This window comes from Schistocerca americana, chromosome 5 (assembly GCF_021461395.2).
Source record: "Schistocerca americana isolate TAMUIC-IGC-003095 chromosome 5, iqSchAmer2.1, whole genome shotgun sequence".
Taxonomy (NCBI): domain Eukaryota; kingdom Metazoa; phylum Arthropoda; class Insecta; order Orthoptera; family Acrididae; genus Schistocerca; species Schistocerca americana.
In genome coordinates this window covers 366,134,543-366,159,046 of record NC_060123.1, presented here as the reverse complement: position 1 = coordinate 366,159,046, position 24,504 = coordinate 366,134,543, and the positions used below count along the sequence as shown (strand labels likewise).

General features: G+C 38.8%; 1 protein-coding gene across 1 annotated transcript in view; it reads right to left on the bottom strand.

Moving 5' to 3' along the window:
• Positions 1-24,504, bottom strand: part of LOC124615578 (bifunctional arginine demethylase and lysyl-hydroxylase JMJD6) — a 136,869-nt gene that overhangs the window by 32,543 nt on the left and 79,822 nt on the right. Inside the window, exons 5-7 of the mRNA XM_047143563.1 lie at positions 22,360-22,507; positions 9,675-9,863; positions 8,437-8,675 (exon numbers count right to left, since the gene is read on the bottom strand). Of these exons, the coding sequence (XP_046999519.1) occupies positions 8,437-8,675; positions 9,675-9,863; positions 22,360-22,507 (576 nt within the window). The remainder of the gene's footprint in view (positions 1-8,436; positions 8,676-9,674; positions 9,864-22,359; positions 22,508-24,504) is intronic.

Below are 24,504 nucleotides of genomic sequence, written 5' to 3'. Positions count from 1 at the left end.
GAAAATGTCTGCACACTTACTCGCTGCTATCATACTCTGACATATACACCTCTGTGTATGTGGACTGCTGCCAGCGCCACTGTGCGAAGACCGCAGGTCAAATGCACCGCATGGTCCTACCCCAAGGTGATTTAAACCCGCAAACCGCCCACCAGAGCATTGTTTCACCATGTATCAGCATTATCTTTAATTTATGAGCATGAGTGTAGTACTGCTGTGCCACCTTGTAGTGTATATCATAAATAGCAAAACAATGAGTAATTAAAATTATATTTTGTATACTGAAGAACATCGAACATGACTGTAATGCTCATTATGTTTATCTCCATGTAAATGTACTGGTTCAGGCAGCTCCAGTGAGTTAACCGTAGATACTGTTCTTACGTGTGGAGCACATGCCAAGGTACAGAACATGAGTGATTTTGTTGCCTAGTACCAATGTTGTCAAAATGTATCTGTTTAAGTCATTATAGCAGTGCACTGACAGAGGTGATTACTGTGTTGTGTGTGGCGCGAAGGCTGTGCCTCCCGAATTGGCAAGTTAATTACAGGAATTGGCTTTGTTAATGATTGAGGGTGTCCAGACATCCTTCCTGTCACCACCCTTATCAACTGGGATGAAACTTGTCACCCTAACTGTCTTCATCTGGTATTACCCACGTGAAAATATGCGAACATTTTCTAAATGTTCACAAACTGTGTAACTGAGGTGGGATATTGGTACCAGTCTTGTATTTGCCTAGTCAGATATGAGGAAACTGCCTAAAAACCCCATCCAGGATGTTATTTTGTGTAACTACTCGGCCACAGGACGTGCAATATGAACAGGTGCTCGATTGTGTTGAAAGACGCAATCTCCATCCCCAAATTGCTCTTCAACAGTGGGAAGCAAGAAGGTGCTCAAAACATCAATGTAGGCCTGTCCTGTGTTAGTGCCATGCAAAACAACAACGGGTGCAAGCCCCCACCATGAAAAACACGACCATACCATAACACCACCACCTCTGAATTTTACAGTTGGCACTACACACGTTGGCAGATGACGTCCACTGGGCATTCGCCATACCCACATCCTGACATCACATCGCCACATTGTGTACCATGATCCACACAATGTTTTTCCACTGTTCAATCGTCCAATGTTTATGCTCCTTACACCAAGCAAGGTGTCGTCTGGCATTTACCTGCATGAAGTGTGGCCTATGAGCAGCCGCTCAACCATGAAATCCAAGTTTTCCCACCTCCCACATAACAGGCATAGTAATTGCAGTGGATGCTGATGCAGTTTGGAATTGCTGTGTAATGGTCAGGATAGATGTCTGCCTATTACACAGTATGACCCTCTTCAGCTGTCTGCAGTCTCTGTCAGTCAACAGACGAGGTAGACCTCGACACTTTTGTGCTGTACGGGTCCCTTCACATTTCCACTTCACTATTGCGCTGGAAACAGTGGACCAAGGGATTTTTAGGAGTGTGGAAATCTTGTCCTGCCTTGGGCATAGATGTGTGTGACGTTCTTACGTTAGTTAGGTTTAAGTAGTTTTAAGTCTAGGGGACTTATGACCTCAGATGTTAAGTCCCATAGTGCTTAGAGCGATTTGAACAAATGACACCCAATCACCTGACCACATTCAAAGTCCATGAGTTCTGCGTAGCACCCAATTATGCTCTCTCACGATGTCTGAGGACTACTGAGGTCGCTCTGATATGGAGTACCTGGCAGAAGGTGGCAGCACAATGCACCTATTATGAAAAAGTATGTTTTTTGGGGTGACCGGATACTTTTGATCACATAGTGTACATTCCACCTGATACATGATTTACAATTCACTAAAATTTCGAAAACGTCCTCACACTTTTACATGGGAAAAAAATAGAGGCAGACAGATGGGGTAAACAAATTCCATTTAAAATGTGTGTGTGAGAAGAATGGCATCTGGCCATCGTCTACCACTAACATTGGCAAATCCGGATTAACATACAACATGGTGCAGATATGGGCTATGGCCAGGAAAAAGAAGAAAGAAGAATCAGCAGCACTATCAAACTGTTCACTGATGATACTGTTGTCTACAAGAAAGTAGCATCGTTGGACGATTGTAAGGAAATGCAGAATAATGCACCAAATGAACCTCTTTAAAGGTGTTTAAATGAAAGACAATGTCAATAATAAAACCAAAAAAATGTGACTGTATCCTATTACAATATCAATGATTAACTTCTGGAGCCTGTTGTATTATTTAAATATTTAGGGATAATACCAAGAAGCAATATGAAATGCGATGAACGTACAAAATCTGATAGGAATGCAAATGGAAGACTTAATATTGAAAGGATATTGGGAAAGATTAGTGCAACAGTAAAGAAAATCACACACGAGAACAGTGCAACTAATCCTGGAGTACTGTTCCATCATTCAGTATTTCGAGTCCTTGTGAAATAATAAGCAAGACAGCAAACATTTGAACCCGCACTGTTACAATCAAAACAGGTCAGTATGATCTACACGAAAGTGTAATTCAGATGCTTGGGGAACTTAAATCGAATCTTTGGAAGCAGGACTCCTGATGATAGATACCCTGGTGGGTAAATTTAGAGAAACAGTAGTTGAATAAGATGACTTGTTAATTCTGCTGCCACTCTTTCATGTCTCTTGCGGAGATCATGAGAAGCAGATGAGAGAGATAGGGCAGATACAGATGCATTTTCATGTTTCCCTTCACTCAATACACAGACAGAATAGGATACAAAATTGCTAATATTGGCATAATGTACATTCCCCTTACAGCTTGCAGAGTACATAGATGTGTAGGATTATAATGTCACACGTTGTTGTTGTTGTTGTTGTTGTCTTTAGTCCTGAGACTCGTTTGATGCAGCTCTCCATGCTACTCTATCCTGTGCAAGCTTCTTCATCTCCCAGTACCTACTGCAGACTACATCCTTCTGAATCTGCTTAGTGTATTCATCTCTTGGTATCCCTCTATGATTTTTACCCTACATGCTGCCCTCCAGCACTAAATTGGTGATCTCTTGATGCCTCAGAACATGTCCTACCAACTGGTCCCTTCTTCTAGTCAAGTTGTGCCACAAACTCCTCTTCTCCCCGATTCTATTCAATACCTCCTCATTAGTTATGTGATCTACCCATGTAATCTTCAGCATTCATCTGTAACACCACATTTCGAAAGCTTCTATTCTCTTCTTGTCCAAACTATTTACTGTCCATGTTTCACTTCCATACATGGCTACACTCCATACAAATACTTTAAGAAACAACTTCCTGACATTTAAATCTATACTCGACGCTAACAAATTTCTCTTCTTCAGAAACGCTTTCCTTGCCCTTGCCAGTCTACATTTTATATCCTCTCTACTTCGACCATCATCAGTTATTTTGCTCTCCAAATAGCAAAATTCCTTTACTGCTTTAAGTGTCTCATTTCCTAATCTAATTCCCTCACCATCACCTGACTTAATTCGACTACATTCCATTATCCTTGTTTTGCTTTTGTTGATGTTCATCTTATATCCTCCTTTCAAGACACTGTCCATTCCGTTCAACTGCTCTTCCAAGTCCTTTGCTGTCTCTGACAGAATTACAATGTCATCAGTGAACCACAAAGTTTTTATTTCTTCTCCATGGATTTTAATGCCTACCCCGAATTTTTCTTTTGTTTCCTTTACTGCTTGCTCAATATACAGATTGAATACAGGGTGTATACGTGGACAAGGAAAAAAAATTCCCGGATTTTCCGGTTAAAAATACACTTTCTCCCGGGTGACAGTATATTTTCCCTTATCAATCCTTTGAATGGTTATGGTTTTATACACGGGGGTTACAATTTCACGGCACTTTAGAAAACGAAACTCAGCGAAAAAGACACGTTTTGGAAACATCTTTGATGTGCAGCAACATGTACGCTGCGTATTTTCGTATTACGAAAGTATGCACTGGAATTCCACCGAACACCACATGTTGCTTTCCGAATCATTGAAATCAAGATTTCGATGCGGTTTTGTAGGCTGTTCGTAGCTTATGTCACGTGATCTAGCCAGCCGATGACAGCGGATATTCAGAGCATTTGACACATGGTGTAGTCAGCCAACAGCAACATCATTGTTAAGTAGCATGAACACAGAACCAGGGAAAGTTAATAGTTTAAATTAATATACACAGTGTTGCTACGAGAAAAGCAAAGTTTTCGCATATAATATTGTTCTCAAGCTACAAGAGAAGCTAAGCTTTCGCATATACTGTTGATCTTTTTTGGGCGTATTACACTTTAAGATATATCACACAAATGTGCCAGTAAGTCGGCCGGAGTGGCCGAGTGGTTCTAGGCGTTTCAGTCTGGAACCGCGCGACCGCTATGGTCGCAGATTCGAATCCTGCCTCGGGCATGGATGTGTGTGATGTCCTTAGGTTAATTAGGTTTAAGTAGTTCTAAGTGACTGATGGCCTCAGATGTTAAGTCCCATAGTGCTCAGAGCCATTTTTTGTGCCAGTAAAATTTTTAATAATGACATAAATGTCTGATCTTCAGGGTTCGAAATTCATCTAAATGGCACGTCATCAACGAGTTGATTATTAAATGAGAGTCAAACGCTCTGTGCTTTAAAAAATTCATGGTACATTCTTGCACATAGTTCAACTTACGTAAAAGGATACTTACATTTCATTCATACGCACCAGCTTCAAGCATGAGATCGAAAAGTAGTATTACAAAATTTTTATATACATTTGGAATCGTCTTATTCTTCCATAATTTGTGTAATGTCCCCGCTTCTTCTCCTCCCTCGTTCTAACAATCTTGCCATCACCAATTCTGTAGCTATTGCTGCCATTGTCAATATTTGTTTGCCGATTAACTTCACTAACCCTGTCAGAATCACAGGTTTAGTTATCCCGCGATTATTTTCCGGTTAGGCGTTATTACGTGTTCGAACAACACGTTTTCCGCGTTGCTTCCAGAATAGAACTTACGCGTCTGCTAGCTGGGGAGTGTACCACTGGTCCTTACTAGTGTAGCGATATGGCCAAAAATTTTCTATCAAAATTTCATTTTCTTGGATACATCGAGAAGATAATACATAATCTTTCTCAATTGTTATTCCTGTTAGTCGTTTATTTCCATTCTGGTGGTCTGAATCTATGGATATCGCTAGTAATTATAACAATGCTGATCAAACCCAATCAATCACATAATCAGACAGCGACTGGCATTCATCCATTCGGCTTTACTCCCTCAGCTCGTATTGCCCCGCCCCCTTTCGTCTGCGGAAAGTTTATTTCTAGATGCGACGAGGATTCTCCTGACAGAGACATCACGTACGCTGTGCATGCATTCAAAAGTCAACTTATGATTCATTCAGAAATCAACTTAAAATGTGCTCAAAAACCAACAGGGAAGCGTTTCAAAATCATATGAATAATCGATAGACAAACGTGTGCTGGATGCTAGGCGCTTTGTGAAAAGTTTTTTCCCCTCAAGAATATGAATGTGGCATCCCCTTTTCCCGGTATCATCTAGCTGCTTGCTGCGACTGCTTGCACAGCCAACAGTCACATTACTGTAGCCAGAAGCGGGAGAATCTACTACTTAAACGTGACTCAACTGTGCATGCGCATGAGCCCGCGCGTAACTGCTAAAACAAATTGAATGTAAACAGTTGCGACTTCACGCTCATTGGAGGCAATTTGTTGTTATGAAGCACTACATAGTCTTCCTAAAGCCTTTGACACATTTGCAATTGGCAGATGCTTGCATGAGCACTGTGTGTCGTTTTTGTATATGGTGCATTTACTTTGCAATTTAAGTTATTTTTGTTTTTTTTCCCAAGTTTATCTTTTATTATTGAATATTATTTTGCAGTAGTGGGATACAGTAATATCCTTTGTTAGAGTATCGGTTCTTACCAGCCAAAATTACAAAAATTTAACTGAAAACTCAATTAATGAAAAATTCCCGGAATTCTAAAAATTCCCGAGTTTTTCCCGGTTTTCTCCCGGATGAAAAAATTCCCGGATCTCCCAGTTGTCCCGGGTCGTATACACCTTGGAATAGCATCGGGGAGAGGCTACAACCCCGTCTCACTCCCTTCCCAACCACTGCTTCCCTTTCATGTCCCTCGACTCTTATAACTGCCATCTGGTTTCTGTACAAATTATAAATAGCCTTTCGCTCCCTGTATTTGATCCCTGCCACCTTCAGAATTTGAAAGAGAGTATTCCAGTCAACATTGTCAAAAGCTTTCTCTAAGTCTACAACTGCTAGAAACGTAGGCTTGCCTTTCCTTAATCTTTCTTCTAAGATAAGTCGTACGGTCAGTATTGGCTCACGTGTTCCAACATTTTTATGGAATCCAAACTGATCTTCCCCTAGGTCGGCTTCTACTAGTTTTTCCATTCGTCTTTAAGGAATTCGCATTAGTATTTTACAGCTGTGACTTATTAAACTAACAGTTCGGTAATTTTCACATCTGTCAATGCCTGCTTTCTTTGGGATTGGAATTATTATATTCTTCTTGAAGTCTGAGGGTATTTCGCCTGTCTCATACATCTTGCTCACCAGATGGTAGAGTTTTGTCAGGACTGGCTCTCCCAAGGCTGTCAGTAGTTCTAATGGAATGTTGTCTACTTCCGGGGCCTTGTTTCGACTCAGGACTTCCAATGCTCTGTCAAACTCTTCACGCAGTATCGTATCTCCCATTTCATTTCATCTTCATCTACATCCTGTTCCATTTCCATAATATTGTCCTCAAGAACATCGCCCCTGTATAGACTCTCTATATATTCCTTCCACCTTTCTGCTTTCCCTTCTTTGCTTAGAACTGGGTTTCCATCTGAGCTCTTGATATTCATACAAGTGGCTCTCTTTTCTCCAAAGGTCTCTCTAATTTTCCTGTAGGCAGTATCTATCTTACCCCTAGTGAGATAAGCCTCTACATCCTTACATTTGTCCTCTAGCCATCCCTGCTTAGCCATTTTGCACTTCCTGTCGATCTCAGTTTTGAGACGTTTGTATTCCTTTTTGCCTGCTTCATTTACTGCATTTTTATATTTTCTCCTTTCATCAATTAAATTCAGTATCTCTTCTGTTACCCAAGGATTTCTTCTAGCCCTCGTCTTTTTACCAACTTGATCCTCTGTTGCCTTCACTATTCCATCCCTCAAAATTACCCATTCTTCTTCTATATTTCGTTCCCCCATTCCTGTCAATTGTTCCCTTATGCTCTCCCTGAAGCTCTGTACAACCTCTGGTTCTTTCAGTTTATCCATGTCCCATCTTCTTAAATTCCCACCTTTTTGCAGTTTCTTCAGTTTTAATCTACAGTTCATAACCAATAGATTGTGGTCAGAGTCCACATCTGCCCCTGGAAATGTCTTACAATTTAAAACCTGGTTCCTAAATCTTTGTCTTACCATTATATAATCTAACCTTCTAGTATCTCCAGGGTTCTTCCATGTATACAACCTTCTTTTATGATTCTTGAACCAAGTGTTAGCTATGATTAAGTTATGCCCTATGCAAAATTCTACCAGGCGGCTTCCTCTTTCATTTCTTAGCCCTAATCCATATTCACCTACTATGTTTCCTTCTCTTCCTTTTCCTACTGTTGAATTCCAGTCACCCATGACTATTAAATTTTCGTCTCCCTTCACTACCTGAATAATTTCTTTTGTCTCATCATACATTTCATCAATTCATCATCATCTGCAGAGCTAGTTGGCATATGAACTTGTACTGCTGTAGTAGGCGTGGGCTTCGTGTCTATCTTGGCCACAATAATGCGTTCACTATGCTGTTTGCAGTAGCTTACCTGCACTCCATTTTTCTTTTTTTTTTTTTTTATTCATTATTAAATCTACTCCTGCATTACCCCTATTTGATTTTGTATTTATAACCCTGTATTCACCTGACCAAAAGTCTTGTTCCTCCTGCCACCAAACCCCACTATATCTAACTGTAACCTGTCCATTTCCCTTTTTAAATTTTCTAACCTACCTGCCCGATTAAGGGATCTGACATTCCACTCTCTGATCCGTAGAACGCCAGTTTTCTTTCTCCTGATAACGACGTCCTCGTGAATAGTCATATAGCATTCTCTATATATTTGGACAGCCACTGACTAGTGAAAGGTATTCTAGGGAACATGGTTTATTTATTTAAAGTTCCACTATTTAACCACAGCTGGTCCAATTATGCCCATATTGCACCTGTGAATGATAACTAAGCCATTGCATTGTAAATGGCTATAACTAATGTAATATTGTGTTAACTGCTCATGACTTGCATCAGACAACTTAAAAATGTTTCAGATGGAAGAACTGCAACTAATTTATGATTCATGTAATGCCTATTGTCTTTGTGAGTTGGTTACCGGCTTAATGAAGAATTATATACATACGTGGGAAATTCAACAATTGCTCACCTCTTTTTCTTGTGGGCAGTGAGTGATTCCTGACCACTATCACTTGAAGAGGAACGAGATCTCGTGCGTGATCGCTTCTGTGCTGGCGATGTAGTATGCGATTGTGACGAGCCAGAATCAGAATCTGAGTCACTGGAGCTCGATGTTGAGCAGCTGCCACTGGAACTGTCTGATGCCACACCTGTACTTTCATTCACATTCACAGAATCAGCAATGGCTGCTAGCGATGGCTCCTTCTCCTAAATGACACAATAAAATACACTTCATTATTTTTGTACAATAAACAGACTTGACCAATACAAAGTATGAGCATTAATATTAATTTGAACCTATTCTTAAAGTATTTTCAAAAAGAAAAAGAAGTGTGAACATTAGTGTACGTCTTTCAATATTTGGTGGCATTCTTCATATTGAATCTACATGCACTGTCTCTCTTTGGTGAAAAGATACAACTGATGCTTCACAGTATTGCCAGATGATGAGATGCTACCATCATCATTGGAAGACCACAGAAAGGAATCGGAAGCAGTGTCAGAGTGGAAAAAACACTACACAGTCTCATAATATGAGTGCAGTACATGTAGGAAGACACCTCCATCAGTGCAAGACATTACACTTTCTTGCACCTTGCAACCATAATATGTCTTGAGACTTGGCCTCTTGTGACTTGTTATCAATCTATGTATCCCTAAAAATGTACCTAATCACCTCATGTGGTACTCAGTTCATCCAAGCATCTTACTAATTTAGGGTTTAATCTGTAGAGACAGCAGTGTTGAGTCTGTACAGTTTGTTTCCATGTACTAACAAAAGGGCTGTCTTCTGTTAAATTTATCAACTGTTTAATATTTTACCAAGATGATGACCATGAGATCAAGAAACTAGGTATCTGTTCCTGTGATGGACGTTTTCAATCTTCAGCATAGAATATGGAGAAATTGCTGAATCAGACATTGCAATAATTATTCATTTGGCTGTCATATGATAATCTATACAGACAACATGAAGAAAGCCATCATTAGCATATTGACCCACATTAAAAGTGAAATAATAATGTGTAGTAAGACAATGTGAATTCTTTTGTCTATAATGTTGGGTTCTGGAGCACCATTTTACTTTACTTAAAGGTACAGCTGTTTCCAACTATTTTGCAAAGTGAAAGAATGATAAACAGAGGAAGTAGAAGTTTTTTATAGTTTATATAAAAATGTGTCAAACAATTAAGAAACGGAACCTACCTTCAATACACGGTACCACTTTTGGGATAACTTTGGTCTTCCTCTTACAGTTTTGTGCCAAACAATGGGAAAGTTGGTACGGCTGCAGAAGTTTTGTGTGACAGCAATAGTGGTATCAAGGTTAAGAACTACATGCCACCATCCACCAGGTACAAATACAGTCTCTCCGGGGCCCTGCAGTATTTCTACCTGTTGCAAAATATATAAAGTATTTGAGACGGAGGGAATAAATGCCATGTAGTAAAACATGGAAGGCATTGTTAACGCAATTAGGAACTAACAAGCATTTCAGTGTAATTTCATCTGCCCTCAAGCAGGCCATTTTTCCCAAAAAAATTCCTTTAATGCACATTCTGGGCCACTGACCCACTAAAGCTTTATTATGTACATCAAAGACATATTGTATATGATATGTTACATCTCATAAACTTGTATTCAATCCACTCTGATGAAGAGGAATGATGTAGATGTATAGCAGTGCATCAAAATTTGTTTACTTGGTCACTCAACAAAATAAGTCTTATTAGCTTGCAAAAAATCTAAGAAACCCACGAGCACAAACATGGAGGAGAATAAATAGGCATTATTCCTCATTTCTCTTGGCTCAACAGTATGGGTTCTCTTAATGCAGTCATTATAAATACTGTAATTTGGACAGGTAACATACATGGACATATTTAGCATGTACTTGATGGAGTCATGCTGTCATAAATATTGTAACAGTTCAACTTACATTTCTAAGTTTTTTGAAATATGTTTCAAAGATTTTCTTGTGGAGGTAATATAAACAGTCCAGCATTCACTTACATGGCAAGTAACATCAACATGGCAGCATCTATATACACTGTACCTGGCCAAAACACAAATCTGTTTCATGAACAAAACTGTTTTGAATGAAGCAAGCTTGGAACCTTGTTTGAAGCTACATGCAGTATGAAGCTAAGAACAAGATCTGGACCAATACAGAAACAACAACTCAGGATTATTTGATCACTGTTGTCTACATGTTACAAAATAAATGCCATCATTGAACAAGATTTTGTAACAATACCCATTAAACATAACATCAATCTCACTTCTAAACAGTGAGAGGGTGCTAATAGCTTATAAACCTATATGATTATAAAATATATAGGGTTAATATTACGCTAGGCAGTACACACATATTTATTTATTTCACTGGTTGGAAAAAGAAACATTTGCTTTGACCCTAATAAATCTACTAACTTAAAGAAAAATAATTCTTTCATTCATTGCGACAAAGCAGAGTATGGTTTATGAAGTATTGTTGTCACAGACATTTAACAATGTCTACATTCCTAGCTTGCACAGAAATTTGCATTTCTACTATATTCTGAAGGGAGCTGTACACTTTCAGAAAATTTACTTCGCTGAGGTCTGCCATCCAAGATATAAAAGACATTTTTCAATATCAGTGTTAGCAGAGATTTTCATTTTCATTTCAGCACTGAAACAAGATCCTAAAGCTGTGACCACAGATTTGCATAGATCTGTTGCCATAAGAGCCTTCAGCCCAGTCTTAAGGTGCAACCCACAGTTTTTCAATATTTCCTTCAGCTCTGAAGTAATTCTCATCATGTGTGTCAAAAGTGTGTTCATTTCATCATCACAAAATCCTTTTCCCACAATAATCAAGCCACCTTCAATCTGTTTTAATTGAAATATTGTTTGTGGGAAGTAGAGTATTCTCTAACAAACATGGTCTCAACAAATGCTGAACTTATTTCACCATTAGAAAGTGAAATAGCTCATTCAATCACTGCACATGGAAACTTTTGCATACTATAACTGAGAAAGAATTACACCATTTCTTGAAAATATTCTGCGACAATGGTGACTGGAAAGCCAAGAGGTTCAGAGTGTTATTACTATAAGAACGAAAACCTTCATATCTCTCTTCTGCACCTTTAAAAATGCAAAAGCAAATGCTTTCTCTTGTTGGCTTTCTGACAGTCTCTTTGCTGTGCCTATTTGCGACTCAGCATCTCCTCTATATGGTGAGTAGCAACTACCCTTTCCAATATTGTTACATTCCATCCTGGATTTTGCATTGCTGAATGCTTTCGCTTACTAACACTCTTTACATTAATTATTGCAGTGTTAGATTCAATTTATGAGCTGAGCACTTAACATGGCTTAGTGATCTCCAATAATTGTTTGTGATGGGTTAGTTAATTTTTTCATATATTCACTCTGAATGCCAAATCCAAACGCACAGACTGGCGAGAGGAAGAAGGGAGAGGGGGAGGGGGGTGGAGGGGGGGGGGGGAGGCCGTGTTCCAGTACACACTTTCACAGTATGTGAAAATGTCATCTTGCTAATGGTGATGGCATGGCGAAAGTGGATTTATGGGGCACAATTTGTCATACAGCAAAGATGGAATGTAGTGTCAGCATGAGGACACTATCAATGGTTGCAGAGTTACTGGTGAAAGCCAAATCAGAATGAATGTTCTTCACAATGCTCATTCTTTTAACACTTCGGGAACCACAAGCCCGAGCATAGGTCGGGCCACAGAACTGCTTCGAAACGGCCGCACCCGAGTATAGGTCGGGCGGCTGTTGCACACCACTCACAGCCTATTAGCTGTCCAGAAGCAGGCTGGCTACTGTGGTAGTGCTGTGTGGAACACCTACCTATCCGTCCCCTGACTGCTGCTCCCCTCTGTGTTCTGGTTTTAGAACTCTAAGTCAAAAGAAATGGCAAGACATGAATAGCAGCTTCCATGACACGCTGCGCCATTGTGCATTGATGTAGCCTTGAGTCTCAAACGTTCTCATTACTGTTTTCCATTTATTGTTTTATCTCTCTCAAATATGTCACATTTTCTGAGTGAGAAAGAAATTTTACAAGCCTTAGAAGAAGAATAGGACGATTCTGGTTCTGAGAGGGAAATGTCTGAATGGCAAAACAATGAAGAGCATTCAGATATAGGTAGGGAGCTGTCTAGTGCAGTTTTTCTTTAGTATTATTATTACGACTTATATTGCTCAAGTTGCTTCAGTTAGCAGAAAATTTATTTCTGTTCGTCTCATCTATCTTGCAGAGGAATCTGATGAGCCTGCATCTGTGCAGCCGGTGTTTACTGAACAAAGTACATCCTCTGCAACACAGCTGTCTGTAACTCCAACAAAGAGGCAACGAATTTCACAGAAAAAACCCACTGATGCCGAATTTGGCTGATGGTCAGCCTACTGTGCCACAATTTGTAGAGAAAAGTTAGAATAATGGCAATTGTTCATGAGAATTCCACTCCTCTCAATACGTTTTTGATCTTTTTTCCCAATTCCATAATGGAACATATAAAATCAGAAACAAACAAATTTGCAAAGTCTGTTTATGACAAACTCAAAGCAGCTTCCAGGGCAAGCCTCACAGTTTTTGTAATTCGTGGGTGGGAGTAAAGCTGCACGAAATGGTTTTTTTTTTTTTTTTTTTTTTGCATATTTATACACACGTCAAAACTGACAGATTACTGGTCTACTAACAATTTTATTTCAACCCTTTCCCTGGCTCTGTTATGGCCAGAAACAGATTCAAGACAATATTATCAAACCTGCTTTTGAATGACAATGCAACTTACATTCTGAAAAGTCAACCTCAGCATGTCCCCATGCATAAAATCAGGCAAATCCTGGATCGTTTCTTATTAGAATCACAAAAATCATTTCACCCATCAGAAAACCTCACTATTGACAAAGGCGTGTGTGGTTTTCGTGGAAGAATGGCATTTTGGGTTTACATAAAAAATAAACCTGACAAGTATGGAATCAAGATGTTTATTATGTGTGATTCCAAAACTGGTTATGTTCTTAGATTGGAGGTATATGCTGGGAAAGGAATACAAGACAACTCCATAATACCATTATTTTGAGAGGTTGCTAGCAGATTACCTGGGAAAAGGTCACACTCTTTACATGGAAAGATTTTATAGTTCACCAACAGTATTCGATTTTCTGGGGCAACATAAAGTGAAAGCAATAGATACGTGCATGACTAACCGGAAAGAACTACTAAATGAAATTGTTTCCAAAAACTGAAAAGGTATGAATCTGTGTCAATGAGGAGGAATCATCTGCTATGTCTGAAGTGGAAAGACACAAGAGATGTACTATGCCTGTCCACTGTGCATAAAATGACTAGCTCTAACACTTCTCTTCATACAAAAGAAAGTATCAAAGTAAAATTAAAACCAGATGCCATTCTTGACTACAATGTTTACAAAATGGGCGTTGATAGGAGTGATCAAATGATTTCTTACTATGCATTTAGGAGAAAATAGATGAAGTGGTGGAAGAAATTGTTCTTCCATATGCTTATAATGGCTGCAACAAATGCGTTTGTCTTGTACCGGGAAACCAGGACTCCTGCTCAAAGAAAGACCTGCCAATTTTCCACTTTTCTACAACAAATTGGTGAAGGACTGATTCACAAAGGTACAAATTTGGCGCAAGACAATGTTCCTAGTGAAACTCACAGCAACAGACTTCTAGGACGACACTTTGCAGAAAAAATTCCAGCCACTGAGAAGAAGGAGCATCCAAATAGCGTGTGCAAAGTCTGCTCTCAGAAACAAAAAAATCTAGTGGTAAAGCAGGTAGGAAGGAAACCAGCTGGTGGTGTTCAGACTGTGAAACCAAAACCGTACATTTTATGTCTGTTGTTATTAATTTTGTTATCAACCAATATAATTAAAATAAATGTTTTAAATACACCTTAAAGACTGTTCTTTCATAATATGTTTTCTGTTTCAAGGTATCTTTAATAGAAACATGCCAGCAACATTTCAAAAAACGCTAAAAATGGCCGGCCCACTGGCCAAGAGTGTGTCTAAGCTGCCAGTCCTCAAAGTGTTAATGCTACACAGTGCTTACAAACTGAAAGAATAGGGAAAGAATCATGCAAACATTTCAATTGTCATCTTTTATTTGTTAAAAAAAAAAAAAAAAACACCCACACACACATGCACATACACACGCACATGCGCGCGCGAGCACACACACACACACACACACACACACACACACACACACACACACACACAAATACAACAGCAATATTTGGTAGGCAGTAATTATCATCTTTTTCTTCATTCAACTGTGTCTTATTTTCTAGCTAATTGCCAAATAATGAGGAAAAAACTGTATTCCATCCTTTAATAGAGCTGACTGTTTCACTGTTAACACAGTTTTCACTAGGAAACTTTTTTAAAATTATTTACATTCTTATTCTTGGATAGTGCAGGCTGTCTTCATACAGGTATTGTAAAACCTAAATAATTTTTTGTTTTCAGATTATGACTCTTGTCTGAGAGAATACTTGAAGGAAAAATACGAAATCCTCAAGAAACTTCTATAATATGGCACGAAAACAAAAGCAAGCAATAAAATATGTATTAAGGTCAAACCAGTATAAAAACCAGCACTATAAAATAAATTGATCAGGGTGGCAAGAATAAGTTAACTTCTAACGCTAACTGATGACCTCAACATCAAAACTTACTTCTCAAGAAACCTTGATGGTGATGCGACATTCTTTTCTGGTCTTAGTCTGTATGAACGTCTCCATTTGTAACTAACTATTGCCTGTTTTAATGCTCCTTTCTGTAACAACTGGTATGAACTGACCTAAAGAGTCTGTCTACCTAATGTGACGGGCAACATCTGTCAAATCTGCTCAGTACCCCATTATCAACATAATCGGACCTAACACAAGAGAAGGATCCAGTTAGAAAACAAATCTGCAAACTTCACCATCAAAGTTTACTATTTCCCCATCTGTTTTGTCTCACTTTGTCTGATGTCATTTCTAGGTTATATACAAACATCAGCCTTGAGGAAAAAGTCAAGATAAAATTCAACATAAAATAACAATGATTTACCAATATTAATTAACTGTTATATTTTTATACAAGAATACGGAAAAAATGGCAAATTTCATGACATTTCAAGTTTTATCCCTGGCATAATCTTTCTGGGATTGCGCCATTAAGGAAGCAATACATATCCGTACAGCTGATAATCTCATCAACAGGAATATGAGATTTCAATTGAGCACAGCCTGGAACCCTGCACTGGCTGCTTTTAAATCACGATGCAAAAATCAAGAGTTTTTGATAACAGACCCATCATAACATTGGTCTAGTATGGTCTTTGGTGAGTAACGTCTGGCCGCACTGTTAGTAAATGCAGGGTACAGTGCACACGCAGGAGAGCCGCTCTGCAATTTTCGGCAGAGGGCATTTGAATATGGCACCATCTATCTGCAAATCATTTGTGCACGTGTGATTTCTGTGCCTGTGCATACTCCGTGCACATGTTCTAGAAACGGGGAGTCGACATGCGGATACCATCAGTCGTACCTAGTCACCAGCAAGGTTGAACCACCTGAAGATGTTGGACAGTTGCTCCGAGGAAATACTGTGGAATTTGCACAATATGATCTGGCGGCAAAGCTGTGAAGACTATTTACAACATTTTCACTGGGAAAGTTTGAAGAGTCACAACTTATTAATACTTTAAAGCATTTTACAGAACAGGTACGCTGGTGTTGCCAACAGACATCATACAACTGCCATGCATGAACCACATTGAAATAAAACTTTTAAAGAGATGGTAGACAACAACACACAGACACATCTTTGGAGCAATCAATGGCTATTGACAATGACAATGGGCAGTTTATCCAGAGCCAACATTAAAGGCCAGTAATGCAATATGATTTAAGTGAACTACAACACGAGAGCGGTTCTGTCAATTCTGTGCGTTTGCTGCAAACTGTTGTTTCTTGAAACATGCACACATTTGCAGATATCAAATATGGGCATAGGAGTTAAGTGTGTGTTTTCTGTGGGATTTGGAGGTTACAACAGTGGCTATAATAATATAGCTAGCTAAGTATTCCCTGGTAAGAACACACCTCAGCTCAAAATCTGTGATAACCGTTAGGGCAGCCATTTGTAATTACAGCCTTGTGTAGGTCAGAACATCAAACATTTGTTGTCCAGGCATACTTAAACCTTTCACAGGCAGTGGAAAACATGCTTCCCACTTCAAGTAATCTGCTCCTGGTCCCGTGGGATACGTTCTTCCCACCTCTTTATGGTGCTGTCATCTAGTGAAAAGTACTGGGGGGGACCACTTCCAATTATAAGTTCCTGCCGTTAAAGCAGTCTGATCTCTTAGAGGCATTGTGTCGCTAAGTGTTTGTCTGTAGAGGAGCTTTTGACTCACTGTTATCGTGATGTTTTGTGATTTTCTTCCCACTGCTTCAGTCTAAGGTAAATACTTTTAATTTTTGTTGTGTTATCTTATTACTTGATGTTTCCTGAGTGTTGTAAAATGTGTTTTATTTTCATTACTCGTTGACATCACTTACAATGTTCGATCTTGTTGGTGGGAAGTATATTTCCCACCGCCTTTTTGGTAGATTTTTTTTTTCAAGATTCTAAAATAAATGTTTCTCTGTTTTGATACAATTATTTGAGAATTTTAACCCAGTACACTTCAGAAATAATACACAGATCAGTATATTATTCACAGATCAGTATATTATCAAAGAATGTCTCATTATCATACCAAACCATGCGCTTGCTTACATTGAATCTGCTACAGTATTGTTTTACCCCTTCCATCCTCTATCTTTTGCATTCCTTTGCTTTCAGATGGCTCATTTATTAGATCTCAACAATCGTAAACATGTTGAAGTAGTTTATATATATTATTTTTCTTGCCTGATGAAAGTCATTCATAAACTGAAGGAGATCAAGGTGCTGTCAATGAACTGAATGTTTTAGATGAAACTTTCATAGGTGATTCAAGTCATGTTTCTGTGGAGCAAGATGCTTTTGTTGGTGTACTTGACACTGAATCATTTGTGCTTCCTACAAATGTCAACATCAATACGCTGGACAGTGGAAGTGGAAGTGAATGTGAAGAAGAATGGAATGGAGACTGTTCTTTCTTTGACAATGTGAAGAACAACTTTCAAGCAAAAAGGGAGGGGAAACCAAAATTTTCATTTAGTGCCAGCGATCGAGAGCTCAGTTATTTTTGTAAGTTCTTTGATGATGTTATTCTCACTCTGATTGTAAACGAAACAAACCTGTACGCAAAACAAAATCATGGTAGCAGAAGCCCATCAAAAACCTGGGTAGACACAACAATTCAAGAAATGAAAGCTTTTATAGTATGCTTTATTATAATGGGCATTCACCAACTTTCTGCTCCCTCTAATTTTTGGAGCCCGGACCCTATACTAAAAGTAGATGCAATCACTAATGTTAAGACAAGCAAAAGATTTAAAAAGATTGCAGAGAATATTCATTGCAATAACAATGAAACTGCAAAACCTAGAAATCTTCCAGAATATGACAAATTGCATACACTACGGCCACTGATAGAAAGACTTCTGCAGAAATGTACGAGCAATTATGAGCCCTCATCATTTATGTCAGTAGATGAATCGATGATTCCCTTCAAACAAAGATCATCAATGAAGCAATATATGCCAATGAAGCCAGTGAAATGAGGCTATAAAGTGTGGTGCTTGTCAGATTCGCTCAATGGATATGTAATGAACTTTGATGTTTACACAGGCAAGTGTAAAACAAATAGTACTATGACATTGTGTGAAAGGGTTGTGTTAGATCTAACAAAGAAAATACCAAATAAAAATAATATTCTTGCCACTGTGAAATTGATGGCAGTACTTTTGAAGAAGGGTGTGTAAGCTTCTGGACTGTCAAGACAAAGAGAAAAGATTTACCCAAAATTAAGAAGGAGAACATCAAATTGGGGAGAGGTGAGATCCAGTTTGATACGAGAGGAGCCATTTATGCTGTTAAGTGGATGGCTAACTGTCCAGTCACTTTCTTGTAATTTATTCAAGACCCAAGAATGACAACAGTGGCGAAGAGAAAAGACAAGTTTGGACCTAGTACAGAGATTCCATGTCCTGAAGTTGTGGTAGAATACAATAAAATAATGGGCGGAGTAGATAAATTTGACCAACTACGAGAAAGTATACTCTTGGCAGATGCTCTGTGAAATGGTGGCTCACAATATTTTATTTCCTAGTGGATGTTGCCAAAGTAAACAGTTTTTTATTATGGAAAATAAGTAAACGAGAAGGTTGACAGCATGATCAGCTGACATACAGAATCCTTCTAGCCAGGCAACTGATTGCTGGCTTCTCATCCTGGAAAAGACAAGGCCAGAAGTCTGTTTTTCTGGCACAAAAAGTCAGAGTACCTGAAGATGTTCGTCTTGCGGCTGTGGGAGAACACACCAACCTATTTTAAGAGAAACCTACAGGAGGTGCTGTTATTGTAGTACCAAAGCAGCAGAAAACACACATGTTGTGTTTGTACATACTGTCAAATACCACTTTGTATTGACCCATGTTTTAGGAAATTTCATGGCAAATAATTGTGAAAAGTAATTGGAACAAACAAGTAAATTTTTCAAATTAATATGAGATGTATTACAAATTTTTCTTTTATTTTTTAACTGCAAAGAAGGGCCATGGGAAGAATACTCCCCACTTCATTGTATGGACCCCCCTTAACAAATGCAGCAAATCTGACATTTTATATGATTAATATATATATCTATTAATTACTAACTGCTTTCCACTTATTAAAAATAATTCCACAGTAATTTTGCCCACAAATGGGTTAAAAAAATAATGAGTCTCCCATCACAGCTCAGTTACTCTTTCATCATCATTTCAAGTTGAAATGTTACGATAAAGTCTGAAATCATCAGACAGTTGTACAGTGGGTGCAATAATTCAGCACTAAAGCATCCTGAGCAGAGAAGAAAAGTCCTACAGCACACTGCACACACGTACCCATCCAAAGTCCTCATTGTTCTGCTGGCAGACATGCCTTGGTGCTAACAATGTCAGATCATTCCCTGCAGATCCATCCATGATAACCTTCATTTCCACCCATACAAACTGCACATCACACAGAAACTAAACAAACAAGACAAAGTTGTTCAACCAACCTTCACCTTTTGCTTCCTGAAACAAATCAGCCTACCTGCAGATGCGAAACATCATACTGAAGTTAGATGAGGCTCATTTTCACCTAGATTAGTAGTGTAAACAAACAGAATTGCAAGCACTAGGCACCGCAGCCCGGGTAACCCTAGTCAGCTGCATGAAAAATCCCTGTGCTCTAAACATACGACTGTGTCGTGTTGTGTGGCTTCATTTAGCATCATTGGTCCATATTTTATTGAGGAGCTTCATAGATGTGCAGTAACAGTTACTAGAAATAGCTGTGTCCAAATGATAAATAACTTGCCCCTTCTTAGGTGGAACAGTGATGTTTTGTTCCAACAGGACTGGACAACAGCTCATACGGCCTGCCAATCCTTGAACATCTTACAACATCTTTTTCCTGGTCAAGAGAGTTCCCGATTTGCAGGCATTCACTGGCCACTATAGTTGAAAAGTGAAGTGTATGACTACACATCCTCATACTGTGGTGGAACTTAAAATTCCTTGCAGTTGTGGAGGAGATCTCACTGAACCTGCTGAATTGGATGATGGAGTGTACCATTCGCCAACTGGAGGAATGCATGGAACATGATGGCAATCATCTATATGGTGTCACATTCAGAACCAAGTATATGATGTGTAATGGCATGTATTTTTCTTTGATTTCTGCTTATGTTTTAATAATTTGTTCTGAAATGTTATGATGATCTATCCTTTTTATATCCCATTTGTTCTGCTACAACCTGTATATGTAAATGAATGTGAGCATTTTGCACTTAGCCAATTTTGTGATGTTTCTACACTAGCTTGCCAAAGAACATCAGATTACCTCACTCAAAGCAAAAATGGTAGAGGACTTTTCTGCCTAATGTGGCTAACAATGCAAATTTGTGTATGACAATTATAGTTCAAATCAGTATGACTTACAAATACTTGAACTATCCTGACAAGTTTTGCCAAATTTATGAACAGCTAACTCTGCTATCCCAAGGAAGTCTTTAATCTGAATACTGGCGGCCATATTGAAGAGTGTCCCTAATTTATGTTAAATATCTCGTCCTGGTCTTTGTTCCTGGTTTAACCATAGGACATCATGAATGAAGTTGGAAAGGAGAGCAGATCAACATTTGAATGTCCCACCACTGACAGTTCCGTTTTCATTACATGTAAGTCTTATGTAATGACTTTATAGTACATTGAAAGAGCCTGCTTTTTAGTGTAAAGAGCCTACAAAAATAAGAATGACAGAGTAAGAGTCAAATATGGCAATAGATATACAGTCTCCTACAGGTCCAGCAATACTGTCGGAAAAGATTTAATGAAATTTTAAATGAGACTTCGAGAACAATTAGAAACTCAGCTGGCACTGAAAGACTTTTTTTGGTCAAAATACACTCTTTTTGGTAAAAGTGCCATTTTATGCCTATTTATTTTATCCGTACTTTTCTAGGAAACAGATTCCATCCAGCAGAATCTGAAAAATACCTGTACGACTGCATCTCTCTTCACTGAACGCTAAATGTTTTCCAGCCAAAAATTACTTTAGAAGTGGAAACGGAGTGATTGGTGGTGAATGGAATAGACGTTTTAAAGTTGTATTTCACATGCCTCAGTTTCCTCACTGTGATAGTATCTTTAGAGGCAATTCCATTGTATCAATAATTTTATCTTGCGAGTTAAGCATTTATTGTGTATTTTTTCAGCAAGGCAGTGAACATGATGTTTGCTAGTTACTGTTTTAACGTTTGAAATCAATGCAAACAATCGCCAATCCTTTACAAGGAAAATACTAATTGTAAACTGCCCACTAGATGACACCATCTTCCAACCACTGGTTTCATAGCTGTATACATTTTAGTACCTTTAGTAAGAAAGTTTCCTGTCTCAATGAAATCAAAACAGAGGAGGGGCTTTTGTTGGTCTGCATGTATGCAAATTGATCAAGGATGGATATCTCACTTAAGTTCTTACAGGCAGTGACAATTTAGCATGTAATTACTTTGTTCAAGTATCCGTTAACTTCCTTGAAGTACAAATTCAGATAACTATAAAGATTTGATGAAGAATAAAAGCTGTAGGGCTATAAGATAATACATTTTCAGTTTGATTTCATCCTTAAAAACTATGGCCATGTTAAGTGTCAAATCTGAGGAACTCTTCCGATGAGTAATTTCAAAGATGAAACAATTTACCATGGGAAGTTAAATGAGCTGATGATGTTCATTTATTGCTAGACACTCATCATCACAAATGTTATACAAATTACAGCAGGATGGCTGTGCACTCAGTGAAAAGCTACGAAGAGAAAAGAAGCCAAGTGCACCAATAAACAACTAAGGACAATACTACAATGCTGAAATAGGTAAACGTTACATCTAAATATTGTACTTAGCATTTTTAGCATTTTATTTACGTTTTCAGCCAACTGGCCATGTGATGCAATCTCATAGGGGGAATCTGGGCTGCAAAAGAGACTGTTGAAGTTGTGACATGAATCTTGGATAGGCTTACACAAAGTTTATTAGAAAACAATCATTTATAAATACGTATATTTCTTTCTGTCTTTGCTATAGGTATTGTTACTTGCTACATAAATTTAATATCAAGGTAGAGAGAAAGAGAGGCTCATCTAGTCTCAGACTATCCCATACTCACAGGTTTGCAGTCAGCTGGCCACGTTGGCAACTGAGTGCGGGGATATATCACAGTAAACCAAGTTATTGCTTCATCACGTTGTTTGCCTCCATCTGCTGAAGTTACTTTAAGTAACTCACGTGGTGTATGAGTTGGAAAAAGGCACCATCTATAATAATACATAAAAAACAATCCATGCTCATGAAAGAATAGCTTTAATAGGGATAAGGAATTCAAATAAAGTATACAATATGTATAAAAATTTGTACAGAATGTTTAACTTTCAATGTGGAAAATAACAGAAAGCTTAAAAAATGCAAGTAAGCAGCCAATATAAAATACGAGGAGTGTTTTTTAAGTAAGTACCGTTTTGCCACACCGCAGCACTGCGGTCGGCGTTCTGCGCATGCACACTGGGTACCTACATCTGTTGTCTACATACTGACGCCATTACAGTCTGATTCTTCCTTATTTACGTTGTGTACTGAGTGTTCAAGATGCCTCCGATAATCCTGAGTCACGCCGACTGTGAAGTATGGGCTGTTATAAGATTTCTTAGTGCTAGAGGCCTAAAAGCGATCAATATTCATTGCTGGATGACTTTCCTAATGTTTCTCGTAGTGTTTTGTATGGTATTGTGACTGAGCACTTGAATTACCGAAAATTGTGCACAAGTTGGGCACTGAAAATGTTGACGGATGTGCACAAAACCAAATGTTTAGACAGTGCATTGACTTTCCTTGTGCGGTACACAATGACAATGATGATTTTTTAAGCCACATTGTTATGGGCGATGAAACATAGGTGGCTTACATCACATGAGAATCAAAGCAACAGTCCATGGAATGGTGGCATTCAGATTCACTCAGAAAATTGAAGGTTAAGCAAACAATTTCTGCCCGCAAAATCATGTGCACAGTTTTTTGGGACAAAAAAGGAGTATTGCTTGTGGAATTTCTGCCTCGTAATGAGACAACCAATGCAGCAGCTCATTGTAAGACATTGCAGAATCTGCGCCGTTCAATTCAGAACAAAAGACGTGGCAAGTTGAGCAAGGGCATTGTTTTGCTTCAAGAGAATGCCCGTCCGCATGTGGCGAATCAGACCAAAGGTCTCATCACATCTTTTCTATGGAAAACTCGAAATCATTCCCTGTACAGCCCCGATCTTGCACCCAGTGACTATCATCTGTTCCTGCACTTGAAGAAACACCTGGGTGGTCAGTGTCTTCAAGACGATGACGAAGTCAAAACAGTGGTGAAGCAGTGGTTAACAAGTTAGGCGGCAGACTTCTGTGAGGAGGATATTCAAAAACTGGTACAACATTATGACAAGTGCCTCAATATTGATGGAAATTATGTAGAAAAGTAGATTAAGGTACAGGCTTTCATGTAAAAATAAAATTATTGAGATATCTTAGCACGTCTTCTTTTTAATTTCAAAACGGTACTTACTCAAAAAACACACCTTGTAACTCACCATATAACTCAGGTGTTGAAAGATTGATAAACACACAAACAAAACAATAGAAAACATTGCTAAAGCTTTCAAACAAAGTACTATTTCAGAGCAAGAGTGTTCCCCCCCCCCCCCTTCTCTCTCTCTCTCTCTCTCTCTCTCTCTCTCTCTCTCTCTCTCTCTCTCTCTCTCTCTCACACACACACACACACACACACACTACATTGCAGTGTACTGTGGCTGTGTCAGATGGAATGGGTGAGAGGAAGGAGGAGATGTGGAGAGGAGGGAAGGTTGGAGGGTAGAGTGGCTGATGGCTGGGATGACCAGCCAGGAAGTGGATGGGACAGGAGTGTGGCACCAGTACACATTTTTGGTGCTTGCAGGAGAAGTTGCGTGTGTTCCACGATAAAGGTAATGCCCAGTACCCTGAAGGACTTACTAAGACATAATGCTCCAAATCTAGTTTGCAAATAGATCTCCTGCACAACTTCTGGGACTCATGCTTGGGACCTTTGCCTTTCATGGAAAAGTGCTCAACTGATTAATGCCTCATGACCCACCCTCACAGCTTTACTTCTCCCAGGTACATCACCTACTTTGTGAACTTCACAGAAGTTCTCCCACATATCTTGGAGGCTTGCAGACCAAGCATTCCTTGAAGAAAGGAATGCTTGCCTGTGAAAGGCAAACGTCCCAGATTCATGT